Here is a 17850-nt window from a genome sequence, read left to right as displayed (position 1 = left end):
AACTTCAGCAAAGTGTACACATAAAAAGTAATCATAATACAGTAATCATTATGCGAATAACAAACCACTTCAGGTCAAATTGCAAACAACGGAATTGTTTAATAGTTGTGGTCATTTGTAATAAATGATTTATACAAAATAGTGATGACAAAGAAAACAAGAGACAATGCATTTCTTAACATAAGGTTAGGTATATCGAGATGTTTTACAGCTTGACATCCCTTGGTGAGGTTGTCAGTAAAACCCTCTTAAAAATAAAAGGGGTCTTAAATCAAAGCAGTCACTGGTATGGTCCACAGCTTCAACAGCTAATGACAGTGCCAGGTCCGTCACATCTTTTTAGTCTTGCAGCAGACACTTGAGGAGGGCCACCTTCATCTAGTAACAATTGACATGTTCCTGTGGAAAGGCTTAGGTTCAATGCTGTTTGCTGCAGGCTAGGCTATGGAGGTTCTCAGACCTGACGAGGGCAGGCAGCTGGCCAAACAGAACTGGACAAAGCATCTATAAATACAAACGGTACCAAACATTCACTGCCTCACTCCTGCATAGTTTTAAAGTGCCCTCACAAACACACACATGCATAACCCACAAAGACATCTCTTTCTGCCACAGAAGAGAGAGAGAATTTCAAAGGCTCAGCACAGATTCACAAGCACACCAGTTAATATGCCAGGAAATACAACCCCCACACCACACACACACACACACACACACACACACACACAGCTAAAATGAGATCAATCTGGCCTAACTGGAGAAAAACAGTCGACATCAATGTCAAAGCCTCAGCATCATTTGTGCTCTACCATCTTAGACACTTTGGGCAAACGGGAGGCTAACTGGAGGTCAGCTTTAGGGCCCAATCTCTCATCACACTGCATGAGGGGGCTCCACGACTGGGGGCTCCACGACTGGGAGTGTGGCTGGGCATCGTATGAAGAAGCCCCTGCTGTGAGACTAGGAGAGCAGTGACATCCATCTTGCCCACCGCTCACCTGGGAAGATCAGTAGAGGGGATTGAGCTGGCTCAGAGGGCGCTATCAGTCACAGTGACAGAAGGAGAGAATGGAAGAGAAGGCAAGTGAGGAAGCAGCTAGGTGGATAGATGGATGGATGATGAATGGCACCTGTGCGGCTATGTTCGGATCAACCACTAACCAATTACACAGAATCCTGAATAAACCACAGAGAACCGATAACCAAGCTGAAAAGAAAAGGAGAGTCCTTGGGCAGAACTGGGCTGAAAACCCAACTCAGCTCACTTCAACCCTATAGACCTAAATGCAGTAGTGCAAACCAATCAACTTCATAAACAGTGAGAAAAAGAGTGAAAAAGATGGAAATAAAAGCAAAAATAAGAACAAATCAATACAATTTAAAATAAGCTATGAAATGCAAAAACAGTGGGTAATATGTGAGCAATAAAAAAAAAAGAAAGAAAAGAGAAATGACAGGGTATAAAAAGATTATTTTTACACAAGCCAATGCTTGAAGCCCATCTGTATCTTGGAGAAAGGTGAGTTTTAGGGGGAGGGGGGATAAATGGGCCTTTCTGACACTTCATACCTTCACAGAGAGGGGAGAGGAGCAAAACCTAGACTCAGTCCGACCCAAAAGTTCATTACTTTGTGTGTTCTTTTTTTAAAGTCAGGGATACAACATATATATACTATTATACTTTGTTTATGTTTTTTTTAAACTTCTCACATTGCTCCGTTCGTCCTCTCGAGGACTCACATGTTCTCTCTCTCTCCCAATTGGCCTGGATGAATCCTTACATTTGATTTTGTCATTGATCATAGTTCAGTCCTGACTACCTAGTAGTCATCCAAATCAAAGAACTCATCATCTTCACCCTGATAATCCATTCCCTGGAAATCCACCCGGTAGCGCAAAAGCCCTGAGGAGGCAAGGGGAGAAACAAATTAGAAAACAAAAGAAAACATTTTCATTAAAACAAAATGTGAAGAGAATACAAAGCAGAGAAATGCAAATAAAGAGCAAACTATGAGGTGCTGCCAGTGTTTAAAATGCAACAGTTCCATTCAGTAACAATAGAAAGAAATATGTCCTCACCCCCGATTCCACCAAAGCCTTTAACAAACTGTGACCCCTCTTGGCTCTTGTCGGTGACTATCTCCAGCGTGGCTCCAAACCTCTTGTAGTTGTTGGCAAACCACTCCAGCAGAGGCATACTTTCGATCAGCTCGTGCTCTTGTCCTGTCTGGGTGCCAATTGCACAGGAAAGATGTCAGATTAACTGTAACCGACAGGAAGTTTACATTGGTTTTGGCTTGTTTTCTTTGCCTCTCCATGCCAGATCAGAAGGGTTAATGGTCAATGTACGATACATGTGTAGTCATCCTTTTTTTGCACAACACAGAATAGCTTAACTGTTCAACTGCATTTCATTTAATCTCTCTCTCTCTTATATATATATGCGTTGTAAGGAAGAATATTTTAGTAAAAAATGCCAAGAACGGCACAAAGCAATGGCACAATTTATGTCCTAACACTCTGGTCATTTCATGGACAAGAAAAAATACTGGAGGGTTAGCTGAGGTGACTTTCAATAGTCCTACTGATAGATGTTAAATGGTGCTTGTAAATTAGAGGCAAGAGTCTTGCATTATGCTTTGGTGATTTTCCATATGTGGCTAGAATTAAAATGCTTGACCTTTTCCCCTCCTTTGGTGTGCACAACATACACTTATAGGTCATTTAGCTTGTGGGTACCCCAGGAAGGAAGAACTGGGATTAGCTTGTACTCAGTCTTAATTTCCCATGCCCTATAGGGGGGCATTCCCATTGTATAATGCATTTAAACTGTGCACTCAACCTTTCATTTAGAGTAAGACAAGAGTTACAAAGTTCAGAGGAAGACTGTGTACAGTTGTTGTCCTTTGTGACATTTTGTACCTCTTTGTCTGTGAAATGAGATTTGTCCTTCTCTTGCTCTGGAGTCAAAAACAAAGTCTTCTCATCTAGGGAGCAGAGGAAAGGGCAGAATTAGAAAATGTTCTCCATCATGCAGTACATTTTAATTCCAAAACATTTGTATGCTGTTCCATCCAATTGTAAGGATATGCTATATACGGGAGGTGTCATTCTTATATAGTTTAATATAAGTCCAGCTATGATTGGTAAGTCCAGCTATGAGATAGGCTTACACTTAACTGACAGTTGAGACAAACAGTATGCTTGACCCTTATGACAGACTGTCTAGCCCTGCAACCCCTGGCCTATGGTGGCAGGTTTCATACCATTCTCTGGTCCGTTGCTCTCGGCGCCATGGCACCGCAGAACATAACGCATGGTGTCCAGGTTCTCGTAGACTATGAGGATCTCCACCGCTCCCATTTCTAAAGCCTTCAAGGTGTCCTCCACACCAAAACAGTACTTCCCCGTGTCCTGACTGATCTCATCAAAGTATCTTCCTAAAGAGGGAGAGTGTTCCCATCAGCAAGACATCAATACCAGAGCACCACAGAACGCAACATCAGCAAATAAGAGTGTAAACACCCACAATGATTAAGTTCCCTCAGTGGGAAGCGAAATCCCAGTCAACCTTTTTTTTTTTTTTTTTTTTACTTTTTCTAACGGCATCTTTTTAAATCTGTTTTCCTACCGATCAGTTTCTTCTCTTGTATGAACTTGACATTGGACAAGACCTCAGCAGAGAGCTCAATGGCCTGGTTGAAACCATTCTCTCCTCCATACGAGATGTCCACCAGCTTCAGGACCTTTGCTTGTAACCTCTATGTGGACAACACAGAATACGAGACAACCAATCGTCAGAGGAGACACCTCAAATTTCCTCAGGTCACTAAAACATTTAGGTTAGCACGTACGTTGGTTAAGTTTCATGTAACGACGGCACTCACCGGATCGAACATATCCGACTGACTTAGTTCCGTCTTGAAGTCTGCTGATCCGGCGAGTACCAGGCCAGCGACATTGACCTTGTCGTTGGAAACGAAGAGCTGCACTGCCGTCTCTGCCACCTTGCGTACATAGTTGTGCCTCTTCTCCATTCTCAGACGGGCAAAACGCAAGGCAGACTGACCTCCTCTACCTGAACAATACAAGACAGCACATTACATTCTTCTACATTGCTTAATGCATGGTGGATTACTGCAGGAGTGTTTTTGTTTGAATTTGTCAGTGTGAGGTAGTAGAATGTTTTAGTAAGACAGCGAGGGTGCGAGTTTGACAGCGGAATGCTATGTCAATGCAGGTGGAAACTCGGATATGGGTGAGACCTCTCTGGCAGAGTGATTTGAATACACTAATCACATGCATCCAGCATTAAATTCTGATCTATCTATCAGCTAATAAATGTCAACATGTCTTTATGGTAATTATTCAAACTATGCCATCTCTAATCTCAATTTCATGTGTGACGATTGTTAATTAAATATCTAACCAAACTGATATAGTATAGGAGTAGATGAGAACAAGGAAGTGTGCAGTGCGTACCAGAAAGTATCGTCACTTATTCTAAAACATAGGCTACTACAACATGCATAAATAGACTACATCCATACTACATCCAACATACATTACATTATTTCCAACCATGGCGTAGCCCACCGGGATTCCATCAGAAATGTTTAATTCCATAGAAAATAGAGTGGAGTGGACCTCTCTTTTCAATAGACTGCAAGTTAGAAGTTGCAAATGTGTTTCCATTAAACTCGACTCAACACGACTTATAATTGAACATGAAGTTTGGCAAATCTTATTGCTACATGAATGAACACTATAACAGCCTGGATATGATACAGCATGTAAAACAGGTCTGAAAAGCTACAACCGTGTTTTTGTGAATGAAATTGTTCGGAACAAAAGAAATGCTACATAAACTATTCAGACGTGCAGCAATATTGACATTTCAAAGGCTACTGTAATCTGATCTGAAGCATTCCATTTAAAGGTATTGCTCAACACTGCTATTGGTGGGCTTTAACCTAATGCCTGCTCACTTTGTGCGTATGGCCTAGGTCTGGCACCCCTTGCATTCATTGCATATGGACTCTCATTATCGCCAGGAGATTCTGTTCTCAAACTTGGACCTCAAATACTTATGCAAGAGACACAGAGTATGCATGTGAGAAACTGAGCATGTATTTGAGAGACACTAGCCTAAATGTTACTGTGTGTGAAAGTTGTTAATAAGCAAGCAGTTAAGTGAGCAAGCAAAGAGACTTTGAGTGAGGTGGGGCCACTTACCGTGTTTTTTGGGAAGGTCCACAGTGAACTTGTGAAGCACTTCTCTAGTGTTCCCCTGGAGAGTCCCAAAGAGCGCACCACTCCCATCAATCACAATGAAGCCAAATTTACTGTCATCGGACAGCAATGCAGTAAGAGCCTAGAGTAAACAGAGCAAAAGATTAAGCATGACTCAAATGACAACTCTGACAACTGTGTATAAACTACCGGTCAAAAGTTTGGGGTCACTTACAATAAATTTCCATTCCACTCCATTATAGACAGAATACCAGCTGAGCTCAGTTGCATTGTTTTTTTTAATCAGGGCAGCAGTTTTCAGATTACATTATGTTCTTACATAATTGCAAAAGGGTTCTCGACAGTTGTAGAAAGAAATGGCTGAAATTTTTAAAGCAATATCTACATTGCCCATTATCAGCAACCATTCAACCAATGTTCCAAAGGCACATTCTGTTTACTAATCTGATAATATTTTAAAAGGCTAACTGAGCAAACATTGGAGAACTCTTTTGGAATTATATAAAACATTTCTAAGTGAACCCAAACTTTTGAGCGGTAGTGTACCTTCTTACAAAGAGGTTACCCTCAAAACACACCAACGATCTCTACATAGTTCAGTGCAAAAATAAATATTGCACCATAAATGGCATTTCCAATTTATGTGAATTCTAGCTAAACCAACACCAGTATCCAGAAATCATGCAACTCAGCCAAAAATCCATTTGACGCTGTTGAAAAGGAAGTTTAATGGCTGATCCTTACCTCCGTGTGGAATTTGTTATCGCACAGATACAGGGATGTGTTGATTGGTTTGAAAGGCTCAAAGTCAATGTTGACTTTCTTCTCTTTGCCCTCTTCAGTTACAATGGTTCCGCAATACACCACCAAGCCATTGTGTGGCACTGCATTAAAAATAAAATGGGCACACAGATTAAACACCACACCAGGGAACCTGGCAATTAATAGGCCACCACAAATCATCACCACCACCACCACATCTCCCAGGTTAGTGCCTTCAAAGCATAAATAATTTCTTTTATTTCCCTACACAACACACAGAAAAGCTCAAAGGGAGCAGGTCTGGCTTAAGAATGTAACTTTACTGAATAATAAGGTGCCACTGACATCAAAGAAAGCAAATTGGTAACAGCCACGTTACTATTTATGCATTTAGTAGACGTTCTTTTCCAGATCGTCTTACAGACACCAATTACAGGGACAGAGCTCTTTGGGCAACTCAGGGTTTAGTAAAATAACTCAGTATAACTTCAGTATTTGTGCTAAAAAAAAAAAAAACTCTTGTGTTTGTAACAGTCATGTCTGTGTAAATGGGAAACTAACATGGCTTGTGGCTTGGAGCAAGCCATTAATAATTTCAAGCCAATCAACAAGTGGCTGTTGAACTCGTATTAACAACCTCCTCCACCCCAAATCACTCACTGCATTGACTTGAGCAATTAACACTAATGCCCAGGCTTGGAATTTCACTATTTTAGGGGCAAGGCCACTTGGCCTTCAGTTGGGCATATTTTATGTGGGGCACAAAGGCCACATGTCAGGGCACCAAGGCCAAAGTTAACTATACAGTAGTAGGCTATAAAAATGAAAGTTGTATTTAGCCTATTCACAGCAGTAGACCTGCATCACTGTATGAAACATTACAAAAACATGAAACATGACATATTACATAGAACTGTAAATCATCTGATCATCTAATATGTACAGATATCTAGGCTATATTTAACATTCATTTTATATTTGGCCTGTTATGAAATTATGTATTGAACAATTTAGGCACAGCTCAGCTTTAAGAAACTCAAATACCCTAGATGCATGCTTAGCATTTTGTGATCATTAAGGCTCCTTTCACAAACTCTTAGTCAGCTGTATATTCTCTGACTGCTTTACACCTTTGTGTTCGGTAAGATCTGCTGTTTATTCTGATATATGGTTTGTCATGTGTTGAACGAAGGGTTCGTGAAGTATTCCACAGAGATGAATGGGTAGGGAGATGGGCGCAGAACCATTCACCACAGCAATTAGCAGCTCACATCGTTTAAAAGCTGAGAAAAAGCTCCTTCATGTGATACATGTGTGATGAGTAGGCTACTTCGCGATCGCGAGTATTTCGACTGAGAAGAATGGGTGAATTTAGACGCACTTTCTTTCTTGCCATGCACTGTCATTTTCTCCACTGCGTAAGACTGAATTCATTTGCGCTGTGAATGCTAAAATTATTTTGACAGGCCATAGGCTAAATAAAAACCGCTATTAGACGGATGCAAAGCAGAATATTGAAAGGAGGGGGCACCAAGGCCACAGTGGCCTGTAAACTTTTGATTTTCAAAGGAGCATCACGGCCAACAACAGCCATGGCCATTGTTGCCGCCGCCGTGAAATTCCTACCCTGCTTATGCCTGTCTAAACAAGTACCAGTGTCATTCTTTGATGAAATGTTATCTTCCACACGCAACCTATACATTCAGCAAACTCAAGAAAAGATGGGTATAAGAATACCACATATATACGCTGGCATTTTCACAAACACAAAAACCCACCCTTGTTGTAGAGCTTGAGTCTCTGTTGTACAGATGTGATTGCTCCTAGCACAGAGAGGCGGTTGACTCTACTTTTGATATTAGAGGCTGTGCCGAATTCATCAGCCAACATCTTGGCCACTCGAGAAATCTGGTCCTTCGGGGGGATGATTAGAGAGATCATACTCGTGCCATTCCTAAGGAAAAAAATGAACAATATCCCAAATCAGTTTCGAGAACAACTTTATCCACACATGACAACACCTTAAAAAATGGGGAGAACAAGCTATCGAATAGTGACTCCCTACAATGGGGTAACTCTATAAATGCATGAGTGGGTTGGTATGAATCAATAATGTTGTTGCAAATATGATACCTAGCAACAAACTCCCAGTTACACTTCTGACATAATCTTTATGTTTGACAACACACAAGTAGAGGTCAGTATCACAATGTTTTGACATCTGAATTAAACCATCTTTCTATTGGTGGTCCTTTCAAAATGCATCATGTATATTGTTGGCCATCCTGAAAAAAGTCAACAGGAAAGAAAAGCAAACATTCCAACATGCCCTAATAAAATGGTATCCATCATACTCAGAGCTAACCATATGAATATACACTGATGTACATAAGGTGCAATTGTATCAAGAGAAACATGCCCAGTATATTACAACTATATTTCAGTAGCAATCTAAACCATTTCGTGAATAACAAGTTTTGACCCAAAATTGAAAAACAGATGGAATTCTGGGGTTTCAATGTCGTACCACTACATCAACTAGCCAACATCTTGTATGAAGTCTGCTGATATGAAAGGTGTGTTACTGTTACACTTTGCAAACCCCCGTGCACCGGTCAACCTTCAATCTAGAGAACAGGGTAAGGTTACAAAGGATCCCAAGTGCTCTTACAGGTCAAGCGCAAATCAGCTAAGTTCAGCTGGCTAAACGCTAATATTAGCTAGCCATTATTTGTGAAATGTTCGGGTGATGTTAGACAACCTGACATGACTATGTTCTGCACATATGAAAGGATGCTAACGTTGAAACAAGTTTGACATCACAACGGGTTTAGCTAACGTTAACTCGCTTTAGTGAAAAACTATCCCGTCTATCAGCTTGACACAACTTCCGTTCAACAACACAGCATTCAGCTACGCACTTCTACGACTATTCTACCCATCCCAAGGTTTCGTACACTTACCCTCTGGCAGCTTCAAGGCTTTTAATCAACTTCTTAATCTTCCAGATCTCCACGTTCCTGTCTGCAGCACTGGGGTCGTCCGCCATCTTTCTTGAATCGTTTCAGCCTAAAACAGAATGGCTAGCTATGTTAGCTAGCTAGCAACCTAGATAGCAGGCAGAGAAATTGTGCTCACCAACTAGTTACATGAGAAACTGAGAGCTAATAGTCAAAAAGAGTAAGTTACAATTCGATGCTACACAATTCCTAAACCATACACCACACCTAAGGATAATTTAGTGACTAAGTTAAATGACAGCCGGGCAAAAGTGCGTTGAATGTAACACAATGTGTCTTGAAATATTGCGAGCTAACTGAGAGAAGGCCTTTCTCCATCGGTTAGATTGGGAATATACAGAGAGCCCGGCATGATCGATCACAATAACCCTCCCAGGCCCTAAAGCCCACCTATTTCACTAGTTTGCTTCGTGAGTAGACTGCTACGCGATTGCATTCGTAGGACTCCTTAAGTCGCAATGTCTCCGTTAAGTTGACCACTTACAGACTCCTTGGTAGTTGCTGTTTTGTCGCGTCTCCAATCTCACTTCTGATGTTTGTACCTGGCTGCTATTTTCCGACGTTGCCTCCCGAGCCGGTTCGGGGTTGCTGCGCGTGGTACGGTTTAGCTCACGTGAGGTAAGGGTTCCCGGTTAGATCACTTCCTGGAAATGGATATGTCCTTCTCATTGGATGACAAGGAACGTGTAGAGGGGACTACGAGTCAGTCTTCAGAAAGGCTAGAATTGTAGTCATAACTCATTATGTATTTTAAATAAGTATTTAATTACTTTAGTGCGTTTGGTCATCTGATTTGTAATCAGTCCCAATGAAACTGCAAATACTGCTCCTTCTTTGAACTTGGTAATAGAGTCCCGAAGCCATGACGTAGCGTTGCCAAGGCAGCAATTTCACTGGATCTAAACAAATCAATCTAACCATTGAAATCGCCATAGCGGTGGCTTTCTTAATCTATTTCAATAATTTTACAACGTTTCTAAGACGTTAGTATATTTTTTTACACTGTTGGAATCACATACTACAACATATATTAATACCAACACGATCAAATTCGTGACTACAGAGTTTTATTTTAGCATGGGTTTCCTCCGTAAAAGAGACCTGCATGTAACTTCACAGCATGTGTTTAAAATCCTTAAATTCACGGACGTGTTTTGGCTTTATTTTTTTGGCAAAAAATGTTGCTCTTAACAGCCGCCAGTCTTTGAGAAGACGTGAAATATCCACTGGAATTTTGTTTCTTTCTATTACACCTGCCAGGAAATCCGTGTTATGTGGCTAAGCTGCTGCCTAGCAGGTAAAACACGTTTAAATGGATATATTTATTTTTATTAGCTAGAAATGATGCCACATGTCTCATTCAATGCTATTTAAGCCACTTCGAAAGTTTGTTTAGATCCAGTGATTCTGCTGTCATGGACACGCTACTTAGTGACAGGGCTGGGACTGGTGAGGTGCTAAAGGGAGTGAGTGTCATTGTGAGGGATCGAGCAGTCGACACAGGGAGCCAGGATTGCAAATTCCGCAAAAATGGTTTTATTACCAAAAATCAATAAATTACTTTTTTAAATACATCTCTGTGCCCAAAATAAGGGTATCTAAACAGAATAAACATAGACCTCCGACATGAACACACAGCAAGAACTGACAAAGGGGAACTTAAATACAGACTGGCCAGACCATGAATAACTAAAAGGGGAACACAACAAAATCAATTAACTTTCAGACATTACCAAAACATTCAAAAAGATAACCACACATAATGCTAGCAATAAATAAACTACACAAAGACATCTGGGCATAAACACAAAAGAATCCAACCAGAAAGCTCCAGTCAATAAACACGAAAGGCTTCTCCTTCCCCCATGGCAAAGACGTTAAATGGATGTGGCCATAGATAATTTAAACCAGCGGAACTTGCCGCTCCGTCTTGACAGTCAGGAAGTCCGCCCGGACCAAATACCATGACGCACACAGCTCCCGGAGTCGGCCGCACCAGAGAATGTCTAATAAGGGGAGAACCTTCACTCTCGGAACTCTTCCGGTGTGGTACTGCATCTAGGGGCGCTCGCGGGCGATGAATGGAGGTCTATGGAGCAGTACCCGTCAAAATCCATTTTTCTCGGGATATAATTTTTTTTCAAGTAATTTGAATATTGTATTCGAAAGGGCAGGCAAAGACAACACACTTGGTTGAGCATTATATTTTTTAAAGTCACTTAATTGTTCTAAAAAGCCTTTCAAACGTGTCAATGACGTCATTCATTAGCATGATCATTGCATAGCATAGCATCAATGCTAGTGTGTTATGGGCAACAACGACCCAACCTGTAAGAAAACGAAAGGACATGACTCCCGGATTATTTCACTTTTGATTGATAATCCATATCCATTTTGCGAAAAATAAAATAAAATCTGAGGGTTTCAGTTGTTAAATAGGTGAAAACAATACATTTAGCCATGTAGCTCCATAGGACCCCATGTATTTTGGACTCGCCCGCGATCGCCATCTAGGTGAACTCTGGTGAACTGCAGCCAAATTCGGTTTGTATGGGATTAATAGAGAGTGGGGAGGCTCTCCGTAGATGGGCTCTGGCCGCACTCAAACAGGAACGCCACAAACATCATACATGGTAAATCAACAAAATGCATTAAATAACGAACTCTAACTAATTAACAACAGAACACAATTGAGAAGTTGCGTGCACTCAACCACACAATCACGTACTATTGAACTAAGCAATAAAGTCTGTATGTTGTATGAAATCAAAAGTCTGTGTTGCGTTTTTACTTGGTTGCCACGTAGTGTTGCTAAATGTAGAGCGTACGTGAATATAATTGTAAATATGTAGACATCAAAATGTGTGAGCATATAATTAAGAAAAATCAACAGAAGATTTAATGAAAAAGGGAGCGTTAGTGCGTTCGGTGTGTGGCCGCTATGGCGACCATCACAGTCATGGTGAAGGTGCAAACAGTAGTCCAACCATAGTCCTTAGTTATCAAAGTCAAAGTCTGCTTTATTGTCAATTTTTTCACATGTCAATACATACAAAGAGATCGAAATTACATTTCCCACTATCCCACGGTGAAGACAAGACATATTTTACCAATCAGGTCCACAGACAAACATAACATTCAAGTAAACAATATAAAAAGTAAATAAGAAGGCACATCCAATGAAGAAATAAGAGCAGCAAAATTTAGGTTGAAATTGTGCAATTGTGCATACAGTAGACAGTCAATATAATAGTGCAAAAGTCAGGCCAATAAATGGCTGAGGTAGTTCTGTTTGACCTAAGTATGCAAGTGGCATAGTGGCGCAAGTTATGTAAGAGCAGCAGAAGTGTGTTCAGAAGTGTTTTCAGGACAACAACAACAAGTTGCAAAGTGTGCAAGTGTACAAGTGGAGTAGTGCAAGTGGAGTAGTGCAAGGCAGCCATTGTGGGTCCAAAGTCCAGGATGTTATGTAGCTGAGGGTGGAGGGGGGAGAGAGTTCAGCATCCTAACAGCCTGGTGTATGAAGCTGTTGGTGAGTCTGGTGGTGCGGGAGCGCAGGCTTCTGTACCTCTTCCCAGAGGGCAGTAGATCAAACAAATTGTGGCGGGGTGACTTGCATCACTCACAATTGTGGTAAGCCTTTGGGTGAGGTGGGAGGTGTAAATGTCCTTCAGGGAGGGGAGTGAAGCACCAATAATCTTTCCAGCTGTGTTCACTATGCGCTGCAGGGCTTTCCTGTTGTATTCAGTGCAGCTTCCGCCCCACACAGTGATACAGCTGGAGAGGATGCTCTCAATGGTGCCTCGGTAGAATGTGGTCATGATGGCTGGTGGAGCACTTGCTCGCCTGAGTTTCCAGAGGAAGTACAGGCGGGCTGAGCTTTCTTAAGCCAGTGATGCAGTGTTGGTGGTCCAGGAGAGGTCTTCACTGACGTGCACTCCCCAGGAATTTGGTGCTGCTCACTCTCTCCACCACAGCACCGTCGATGGTCAGTGGCAGGTGTTGGGTGTGACCTCTCCGGAAGTCAACAACAATCTCCTTGGTCTTGCTGACGTTCAGCAGGAGGTTGTTGTCCCTGCACCACGTGGTCAGAGGGTCGACCTCCAACCTATATTGAGTCTCGTCGTCCTTGGTGATGAGACCCACCAGAGTAAGTTGTGTCGTCAGCAAATTTTACTATGTGGTTGTTGCTGTAGGTTGCAGTGCAGTCATGCGTCAGCAGGGTGAAGAGCAGCGGACTGAGCACGCAGCCATGGGGGGCCCCCGTGCTCAGTGTGATGCTGCTTGAGATATTGTTGCCAACACGTACTACTTGAGGCCTCTGACAGAGGAAGTCCAGTAGCCAGTTGCAGAGGTAGGTACTGAGTCCCAGTTTGTCAAGTTTGCAGATGAGTTGTTGTGGTATTATGGTGTTGAATGCAGAACTGAAGTCTATAAACAGCAATCTCACATATGAGTCTCTTTTTTCCAGGTGGGTGAGGGCTGGGTGGAGGGCAGAGCAGATTGCATCCTCTGTGGACCATTTGGCTCGGTATGCAAACTGGAAGGGGTCCAGGGTGGGGGGGAGAATGGATTTGATGTGTGACATGACAAGCCGCTCAAAGCACTTCATGATGATGGGTGTCAGTGCCACGGGCAGTAATCATTGAAGCAGGATGGAGCAGTTTTCTTCGGCACAGGTATGATGGTGGCAGCTTTGAAACATGATGGGACGATGGCTTGCTTCAGGGAAGTGTTAAAGATGTCTGTGAAGACATCCTTAGGGCTTCTACATACTCGACGCACCTGACCGGTAGCGCGACAACGTGACGTCAAAATGACGTAGATCTTGCTGGCGCGCCAGGATATAACCCAGGTAGTGCGAGGTAGCGCACCACTCATTTTTTTTCAGACGAGCGCGACAAAGCGGAAACAGGAAGATGGACTTGTTCGAGGGCAAGCGAGAGTTGCATTGTTTTGTTACAGTCGTGTTGTTTAGTCGTGAATTTTTAATAGTTTGCTGGATAAGTTAACAAAATTACCAGCGAGAGTTGCAACACATGGAATTAAGAGGAAAGAATAGAAACGATTTATTTTCAAACAAAGGACATCTATTAAGGCCTGAACAAAATCTCTTTCCACTTCAGGAAATAACACAAACTCAGCCAGCTGCTAACTAGCTAGCCGGCTAACTACCCTGTTTAAATTATTAAAATTTCCCTCGGGATGACTAAAGTATCTATCTATATATCCATCTATCTATCTATCTATCTATCTATCTAACTGTGCACACACCTTGGAAACTAGATGATAATGATGATGGTAGTTGTGAATAGTAGCAACCAAAGTCTGAAGTACCATCACAGAGGCTAGCTATTAGTGTTTCTTACTGCAGCTTCTTCTGCTGTGTAATGTAGTTAGCGTTAATATATTCACAACAGCGACACCTCTGTTCAGGAGAATATTGCAACTAGTGTCGCGACCACCACGCGCGAGTATAAATGGTTACGGCGCTTCTGTGACGTCACACTGTCGCGCTACAGGTCGGGTGCGTCGAGTATGTGGGACGTTTTAAGCTCCTCAGCGCAGTCCTTCAGCGCACGACCTGGGATGTTGTCTGGGCCTGCTGCCTTACGGGTGTTGATAGCAGCAAGTGTCCTCTTTAGGCTGTCGGCAGAGAGGCACAGGGGCTGCTCGTGTGGAGGGGGAGGGGTCTTCTGTGGGCAAGTGCTGTTTTGTGCTTCAAAGCGAGCAAAGAAGCGGTTCAGATTGTTGAGCAGAGGGATGTTGCTCTCACAGCTCTGTGGCGCGGGCTTGTAGTCCGTGATGGCCTGAATGCCCTGCCATAGGCTTTGTGCGTTCCTTCTGTCTTTGAAGTGGGTGGTTATCTTGAGTGTATTCCTTTTTTGCTTCCTTGATGCCACGGGACAGGTTGGCTCTTGCTGTTCTCATGCCAGCTTCATCCCCAGCTCTGTAGGCTTTGTCTCTGGCCCTCAGCAGCCTGAGGACATCCCCTGTCAGCCATGGCTTCCAGTTAGCCTGAGTGATGATGTCTTTTGTGTGGGTCACATCATCAATGCACTTGGTGATGTAAGAGGTTACAGTGTCTGTATACTCCTCTATGTCTGTCTGGTTGTTGTAAGTGGCTGCCTGCTTAAACATTTCCCAGTCTGTTGTGTCAAAGCAGTCTTGAAGAGCATCAGAGGCTCCCTCAGGCCACACTTTTACATGCTTGCGAACCGGTTTGTTTGCTTTCACTCTTTGTCTGTATGCGGGCATTAGCATAACAGTGGTATGGTCAGAAAGTCCAATGTGGGGGAGGGGGGTGGCTTTGTATGCTCCTTTGTGTGTAGTGTAGACCAGGTCCAGGATGTGGTCTCCTCTTGTTGGAAAATCAACATGCTGGTGTAGCTTTGGATGAACAGTTTTAAGATCTGCATGGTTAAAATCTCCAGCGAAGATGGTGAAACCGTCTGGGTGTGCCGTCTGTTGTTCACTGACAGCCTGGTACAGTTCACTAAGAGCCGTGTTCCTATCGCTGTTATTGTTGGTAGGCGGGATGTATACTGCGACTAGCAGAATCACAGTAATTTCCCTTGGCAGGTAAAAAGGACATTATGTGTGCATGGCAAGGTGCTCAAGAGAGTGAGTGTCATGGTGGAGGTGCAAAAAGTAGTCCAACATTAGTGCAACAGTGCAAGAGTAAGGTCTAGAGACCAGCATAAATAATATGGTCAAATAGGAGAGTAAAGTATAATGTAGACAAGGTAAAATAAAAAAACTATTTCAGTGCAAGAACAGGTTGAGGTAATAGGGTTATAGCCATTCGTTCATTCAGTATTGTAGCAGAAGCCTGACCGCAGCCATTGATCATGTGTGCTAATATAGCATGAAAAACAGTGTAGCAGTAAAACAGTAGTGAAAACATTAGGCTGTGTACATTAGTAAAACAGTAGTAAAACAGTAGTAAAGCAGTAGTGGGCATTCAGTACTCAAACATGGAGAGGCAGACAGACTAAGCAGAGAAGTCTATCTCTCCTCTTCCCTTTAGTGAGGCATTGAACAGTTCAATGGCCCTAGGAACAAATGACTTCCTCAGCCTTTCAGTTGTGCATGGCAGTGAGCAAAGTCTCCAGCTGATCAAGCTCTTTTGGTTTTTGATAGTGCTGTAGAGCGGATGACATTCATTGTCCAAGATGTTGATCAGTTTGTTTAGGGTCCTTTTGTCAGATATTGAAGTGATGCACTCCAGTTCAGCTCCCACTACAGAGCCAGCCTTCCTTACTAGCCTGTCAAGTCGCCCAGCATCCTTCTTCTTTGTGCTTCCTCCCCTGCATACCACTGCATAGAAGAGGGTGCTGGCCACAACAGACTGATAGAACATCCTGAGGAGCTTGCTGCACACATTGTAGGACCGCAGCCTCATCAGGAAGTACAGCCTGCTCTGTCCTTTCTTGTAGAGTGCATCAGTGTTGGCTGACCAGTCCAATTTATTGTCCAGGTGGAGACCCAGATACTTGTAGGTGCTTACCACCTCCACATTGACCCCATCAATGGAGACTGGTAGCAGAGCGGGCTTAGACCTGCGGAAATCCACCACCATCTCCTTGGTCTTTGAAGTGTTTAGTTGAAGGTGATTAAGTTTGCACCACTGCACAAAGTCCTCCACCAGGCTCCTGTACTCCTCCTCTTGCTCGTCCCTGATACACCCCACAATTGCAGTATCATCAGAAAACTTCTGCATGTGGCATGACTCGGTGTTGTAGCAGAAGTCAGATGTGTACAGGGTGAACAGGACTGGAGAGAGCACAGTTCCCTGTGGCGCTCCGGTGCTGCTGATCACAGTGTCAGAGAGGCAGTTCTTCAGTCTGAATATTAAATACTTCAGTCTTTATTTAAAGTATATATTTTTGGGGGCTTTTATGCCTTTAATGTGACAGGAAAGTGGACAGTGACAGGAAGTAAGTGGGGGAGAGAGTCGGGGTGGGATCCGGAAAGGACCACGGGGCGGGAATCGAACCCGGGTCCCCGGCGCACGGTGCTCCAGTTGCGCCACGGTTGGGGCCAACTTCAGTCTGTATTCAATCTAAAACCCTCCTCTTATCCACTCAACTGCATCCACCAAGGGTGGTGAAAGAGGCATTTGAGAGTGTGGATTCCTCCATCCTCTATTATCAATTCATCGCTTATCTCTGCCCAAGTAGCCTACCAACTAATTTTAAACATGCAATAGTGCAGCCCCTGCTTAAAAAGCCAGAGCTTGATGAAACTGACTTAAACAATTAGACCCATCTCAAAATTGCCCTTTCTTTCTAAAATCCTAGAAAAGGTTGTCTTTCAACAACTCCAATCCTTTCTATCAGAGAATGATATGTTAGACATCTTCTAGTCTGGATTCCGACCTAAACACAGCACAGAGTCTGCTTTAATTAAAGTCACTAACGACTTGTTACTATCAGTGGATGCAAAGAACTGTGCATTAGGGCTACTTTGACACTGTATATCACTGCATTCTTTTAGAGTGCCTTGAGCACTGGGTTGGAATTTCAGGTACTGCACTGAAATTGTTTGCTTCCCTCTTAGAGGGAAGAACCTTTTCAGTTTCTTTCAATGATACTTCACTGTATCTTCTGGTGTTCCACAGTGCTTAGTTGTATTTTATGCACTGTACATGTTGCCACTCAGTCAAATTATGAAAAAGAGTATATCCCTATGCGGATGATGAGCTGTATCTCCCATTTAAATGTGGTTCCTCTGGTGCTCTAAACCCATTGCTTTTGCCAGGTAAACAATGGATGTCCACTTTTTTTTTTAAAACTGAATGAATCCAAAACAG

At 42.8% G+C, this 17850-nt stretch overlaps 1 protein-coding gene across 2 annotated transcripts; it reads right to left on the bottom strand.

Moving 5' to 3' along the window:
- Positions 1-79: 79 nt before the first annotated feature.
- LOC125286884 (eukaryotic peptide chain release factor subunit 1) lies at positions 80-9788 on the bottom strand. Of its 2 annotated transcripts, none has more exons than XM_048232197.1 (11): positions 9520-9788; positions 8979-9084; positions 7794-7969; positions 5998-6137; positions 5236-5374; positions 3888-4078; positions 3632-3761; positions 3267-3440; positions 2923-2987; positions 2080-2227; positions 80-1903 (listed from the first exon to the last, which is right to left on the bottom strand). In XM_048232197.1, the coding sequence occupies exons 2-11, from the start codon at positions 9062-9064 to the stop codon at positions 1821-1823; spliced, it is 1332 nt and encodes a 443-aa protein (XP_048088154.1). In that variant the 5' UTR covers positions 9065-9084; positions 9520-9788; the 3' UTR covers positions 80-1820. The 2 variants fall into 2 exon arrangements, with proteins under 2 accessions (XP_048088154.1, XP_048088163.1); XM_048232206.1 differs by lacking the exon at positions 9520-9788 and adding an exon at positions 9243-9370.
- Between the last annotated feature and the right edge of the window lie 8062 nt (positions 9789-17850).

Source organism: Alosa alosa, chromosome 2 (genome assembly GCF_017589495.1).
Source record: "Alosa alosa isolate M-15738 ecotype Scorff River chromosome 2, AALO_Geno_1.1, whole genome shotgun sequence".
Classification (NCBI taxonomy): Eukaryota; Metazoa; Chordata; class Actinopteri; order Clupeiformes; family Clupeidae; genus Alosa; species Alosa alosa.
This window is presented reverse-complemented; position numbering and strand designations above follow the sequence as displayed.